This window comes from Galeopterus variegatus, unplaced genomic scaffold, assembly GCF_000696425.1.
Source record: "Galeopterus variegatus unplaced genomic scaffold, G_variegatus-3.0.2 Scaffold2656, whole genome shotgun sequence".
In the NCBI taxonomy this organism is placed as follows: Eukaryota; Metazoa; Chordata; class Mammalia; order Dermoptera; family Cynocephalidae; genus Galeopterus; species Galeopterus variegatus.
Genome location: NW_007728767.1, coordinates 204922 through 210925, shown reverse-complemented (window position 1 = coordinate 210925; position 6004 = coordinate 204922). Strand labels below are relative to the sequence as shown.

Below are 6004 nucleotides of genomic sequence, written 5' to 3'. Positions count from 1 at the left end.
AAAAAAAAAAAAAAAAAAAAAAAAAAAAAAAAAAAAAGACATCATTAAGAAATTAAATCCATAGACCGATAGAAAATATTTGCAAATCATATATCTGATAAAGGACTCATATCTAGCATATACAAAGAACTCTTACAATTCAATAAGAAGATAAATACCACAATGGGCAAAAGTTTTAAAATAAACATTTCACCAAAGAAGATAAATGAATGGTTGATAAGTATATTTAAAAAATACTCAACATCATTACTCATTAGGAAAATGCAAATTAAAACCACAATGAATACTTCACACCCACTAGAATGGCTATAATCAGAAAGAGAGACAATAACAATTATTAGGACCATGTGGAGAAACTGGAACCCTCTTTCTTTGCTGGTAAGAATGTAAAATGGTACTGCCACTTTGGAGAAGTTTGGCAGTTTTTCTTAGTTAAATTTACCGTACTAAGTCAGCATTGTTTATACTTAACAAAAACTGGAAACAATTCAAATGTCCACAGACTGGTGAATGGATAAACAAAATGTGGTATATCCACACAAAGGAATACTGTTCAGCAATAAAAGGAACTACTGATATATGCTACAACACGGATAATCCTTGAAAACATTACGCCAAATAAAAGAAGTCAGATACAAAATACTACCTGACTCTATTTATATGAAATGTTCAGAAAAGACAAATCTATAGAGACAGAAAACAGACTGGAGGCTATGTGGAGCTAGGGATGGGAGTTGGGATAGACCACAAATAGGTAAAAGGATCTTTTTCTAGGACTATAGAAATGTTCTAAAACAAGGTCGTGGTATAAAACTTTATATACTTATCAAAAGCATGAAATCACACACTTAAAGTGAGTGAATTTTATACTATATAAATGATACCTCAATAAAGCTATTTTTAAAAAGTGGCCAAGAAGTTACAAAAACAATAACAACACAATAAATATGGTGAGTACTTCTCTTACCTCTGCTGGATATACTGGGCATAATCTGAGGAATCATATTATTGCTTGTATCCATAGGCTGGGAATTATCTTGACCCATCTGATCATCTGGTGGCATATAGGCAGGAGGAGGTGTATCAGCTAAGAGGAAGAAAATGAGACAAGTTAAAGTCCCCCCAAAATAGTTAAAATCTTCATCCTCCTCAAAGTTATTACTCTAAGAGCATTAAAAAATTCACAAGATTAACAACAGAGTTCATTACTGAACATCACACACACAAAAATGCAGGACACTATCCCAGAGTAAGGGAAAAGGAAGAAAGACAGCACACCTAAGAGCTACTGAAAACCTACTATGATCCCACATTTATTTAGCCCATATCCCTGGTAATCCAAGACACTTGGATCATTGCTAAAATTCACTAAAAGAGAATTCAAGGTCAAGAATTTTGCCTTTCTTTGTTTAGAATCATATGCTTAGAGAAACTACAGCCACTGCAAATCAATCTGAAGGACACAGATTATCCTAGTTAAGGTATACATACTACAGAGACACCTTTAAATTATCAGGATCATCACATACTGTACAATGTCACTTAAAACTTGAAAATATAACTATGCCATCAATACTAACAGCCATTACCTAATTATTCTGCAATGTTCAAAAATGGCTGTTGTGTCCTATTAAAGGGCTAGGTAATTTGCTTAAGAAACTGAATGTTAGCCAGAAAATCTTTTAAGTTCTAATCCTCACAGCTAAAAATCTTTGCAAAAGCTAGTTACATTTCTCTGTGTCAGTAATTATAAATACTGAATATAATTTGTCTTTCACCCCAAGGTTTGTACAAGATGTATTTTGAAATAGAGCTACAATCAGCACTGAATCTAAGACAAAGTCTAAAAATTTGTTTTTGAGCAAATTCCTAAAAGTAAGTTAAACAGTTGGCATTTAATTCTCTTTCAAAAAAACAAACCTGCAACAATTGATATTTTGCTGCAGTACAGAAATCACAAAAAAGATATTTATACATGACTGCCTGACAATAGTAGGTGCTCACATATTTCTTGACAGAGTGGTATAATGATGTGTCCACATGTAACACACCCTTAACAAAACTTAGGAACTTTATAAAATCTACTCATTATCTTTCTTCAGTCAAATCAGTTCATCAGTTATCTCATTAAAGATAACCAGGACTCATTTTAAACTTTCACAGTCTAAAATGATTTGAAAAGCAATGTAGTACAGTTTAAAGAGCATAGACTTTAGAGTCAGACAACCTGGGTCATTTATTAGCTGTGAAACCTTTAGGCAAGGTACTTAAACATTTGGGGTTAATATCAATTTATTTTTCCATCTGTGTTGTTCTGAAGATTAAATTTAATAACTTTCATCACAATATCAGTTAAATAAAAGATACTTATTAAATGGTACTTAGTATTGTAAATTACATGAAAATATCTAACTTTAAGCCAAATATGACTACTTCCATTATTTAAACACATGTTACTTGGCAAAATAAAATCAAAACTCTTCTAGAAATTGAATATAGAGTCAGAAATAGCTCTTGGCTGATTTTCAGGGATTATTATTACTACTTTTTTTCCCCCAATAAAATAAAGTCTTACCTGGGAGCTGAAATGGACTTCCTGGTCCAGAACTTGCCGGGGAGTTAGGATATGTGCTGCTAGCAGGGGAAGGGGGATAGGGGCTATTTGGAGATAAGGGAAAAGGAGTATTGTTGGGCTGGTGGAAAGAATCCGGAAACGTGGCATTTTGTGGCATGTGCGGTTCATTGTGGCTCAGGTTCCTAAACTGAACCAGAAGGCTGTGTTGTGGATTGAATTCATTATGACGAGGCACTAATACTGGAGGTAAGACTGAAAGACAAAAATAAAATGTCATCTGTTAGGAACAACTAAAGTAAATGTCCAATCCACATTAAGGAGTTGAAAGAATTCATGTAAGACTGTAAACGTATTAAAACAATTTGCTTTTAGGAAGAGCTATTTTGTAGAACCTGAATCTACATTTACATAACTAAAACAAAAATTCTGTAAGCACGTAACCTGTATAAGGTACTAATTGAAGACAGAAAATCCAGAAAAAATACCACTCCTGTTGTACGAGAGATAAGGCATATTTAAAAAAACACCAATACAGAGAATTTAATATAACAGGAGTTTAGCAAAGGTGAGTACTCCCAGCTAGCAAGGAATCAAAATATTGTGGTAAAGACGAGACCTGATTGAACCTTATGGAACAAGGAGGATTTCACATAGGAGTGCTAGGGGTGGAGAGATGTAGCGGAAGGAGATGGGGGTACTCCAGGCAGACGGGATGAGAAAAGATAGTCAGGTGGCCTCGGCAATGAACTAAGAGGTAAGGTGAAATTGAGGTCACTTACATGGATGCCCTGAAAAACCTCCACACTTCCAATTTTGAGTACTTCCAGTTTTTTAGTTTGAGAGAGCTCACATGTTATGTTCTTCACTAAGGTTTTCCCTATATACTATAGGAAAATAGTAAAATTTCCTAGGTAGGATTCTTCCATTCAAAATCAGTCTTTGAAATATGACCATAATGAAAATATATACAACAAAATCTAAACATTTCAACAAATACATTTTTTAAGATAAACTTTCACCTTACTCAAATGTTCACCTTCTCTAAAGACCCAAATGATCAATCACATTCAAATATCTGATTACCTTTTGCTACAAGAAACTGAAACAAACCTGACTCTTCAAAGTTTTACTAAACCAATTCATCTCTTTTACAACTTTCCTACATTTGTCAATGCAATTTCACTTTGGAAAATCTCGCTTTAATTATGGTATCATTCAGTACCAACAAAATTAGTTTGTTCTTGAGTTAAGTAGGTCATATCTCCCCTTCCTGAAGCAGGGATGTACACAACAAATCAGAGACTCTATAAGTCAATATTTGCACTGTTTGTATTTTGTTTCTTTTCATTTTACTGTATTAGTGTTGTAAATATGTGGTTAACATCTGACTACAATTGTTTTGTTCTATTGTGTATTAACTACTATATCCCTTACAGAATGATGAGGCAGCTGCCCTTAGAGAGTAGGGCATTAGACAACAACAATTTCTATGTTTAGTTGGCTAGCAATCTGAAAGACTTAGTGAAATAACTACTTAAAAACCCAGTCCAGCAAGAAGTTTTTTACTTTTTTTTTTAAGAGACATAGTTAAAATCACCGTCTTCTCTCTTACTTGTATATTATTTATACATGACTTTTAGAAATTATTGTATTTTCATCCAAAATAATATGTGAATAGTTTTAAAAAGACAGATGCTATAAGAGTTTATAACAAAAACAGAAATTTCTAGCCCCCTTCCATACTGCTTTCATAGACAACTCTTAGCCATTTCTTCTAACATTTCCTTTGCACAATGCCAAATAATATTGCTTATATTGCTATTATTGACCTGTCAAGACCTTATTTGTAGTCTTGCTCTTGTGGCAAATAAGGCATATTATTCTCATATTTCTCATTTTATTCTATCCCACTTCCATTCCCCTCTCCACAATGTTACATAAAAAATTTTGGCTAAATCAGTATATAGTATTCATATTACATATAACATTATTCATTGCTCAGCCAAGTATACAGTTATATATATTTTTAAACAATGCTTTGATTAAAGTTAACTATTGCTTTAAAGAAAATTAATAATTTAACCCAAAAAAGGTCAGCTTATCACTGTATAATATCTGTTGGCTTCTGTAATACTTTAAGCCTATTAGTTAAGGAACCTGCTCCAGGCAAACTACCGTTCCACACCATTAAGAAGCTCTTGGTGATGATGACAAGAGGAAGGGATGTGCAGTGTTAGTCCACTGATAAGAGTGGGTAAGATCCCCTGTAGATCGCTACACTGCCAAGTACAGATAATGAGCAGCTAATGAAATTGCAAGAATAATGTTTGGAAAAAGGATATCAGTAACCAAAGATGGTTTCTTTCTTGTGCCGTAATAACTTCGTATAGCATACATTATAGGCAACACTGAGGGTTGCAATCCATTGCCGGACATGGAAAAAGACAAAAAAAAAAAAAAAAAGTTAACTATTGCCTTGGATCCTTCATTTGCTTAATTTTAAGTTCAAACCACTAATATTTTCAGAATTCTAACAGATCTGTCAAATGCCATCAGTATTATTTTTCAGATGCCACAAATTATCAAAAAATTCATTGATTGCATGTTTTTCCCTGGATCTTCCATCCTTTTGCTCCAACCTAGACTGGTTGCTACTTATGTCTCCTATAAATTTGAAGTCCTCAGACTTCTCTTTCCTTCTTTCCTGTTGGATTCCATTTCCTGGATCTCATCCTCTATTAGCATCCTAAGAAAGGGTAAAGGAAGATAAAATTTTCTGATTCCTTGCATGTATGAAAATACTTTGTTTTCTGTTTGTCTGCAGGCAGAATTTCAGACAACTTTTTCCCTCTGAATTTTGAGGTCACTGCTTCATTTTCTTCTAGAATCCAGAACTGCATTGGGTTATCCAATACTCTGATTGCCAGTCCTTTGTATGTGCCCTGTCTTTTCTCTAGCAGCTTTCAGAATTTTTTATCCATGATATACTAAAATTTCATATGTGGGTCTTTTTCTATCCCTTGTTCTGATTAAGTAGTCACTAGGCCTCTTCAATTTTCAGTCCTGGAAATTGCTCTAATAGTGTTTCTTGGAAAATTTTCCCTCTGTCATTTTCCCTTATGCTCTATTTCCAGAATGCATTATTCTATTAGAATTGATATTTAATTTGAAACTGATTTGGGGCTAGTGTTTTAATTTAAGCACTTTTTCATGCATTGACTCATCTAATCCTTGTAACAACCTTATGAGGTAGGTATTATTATTTCCATTTTACAAATTAGAAAACTAAATCAATGAAAGATTAAGCAACTTGCCTGAGGTCACACTGATAGTATGTAGTAAAACCAGTATTCAAATCCAGAAAGTCTGTCTCCAGAACCACAGTCTTTTTTTTTTTTTTTTTTTTTTTTTTTTTTTTTTTTTTTTTTT

At 33.3% G+C, this 6004-nt stretch overlaps 1 protein-coding gene across 1 annotated transcript in view; it reads right to left on the bottom strand.

The window, feature by feature from the left end:
• SMAD5 (SMAD family member 5) overlaps window positions 1–6004 on the bottom strand; it is a 54874-nt gene that overhangs the window by 25066 nt on the left and 23804 nt on the right. Inside the window, exons 4-5 of the mRNA XM_008582512.1 lie at window positions 2576–2827; window positions 968–1087 (exon numbers count right to left, since the gene is read on the bottom strand). Of these exons, the coding sequence (XP_008580734.1) occupies window positions 968–1087; window positions 2576–2827 (372 nt within the window). The remainder of the gene's footprint in view (window positions 1–967; window positions 1088–2575; window positions 2828–6004) is intronic.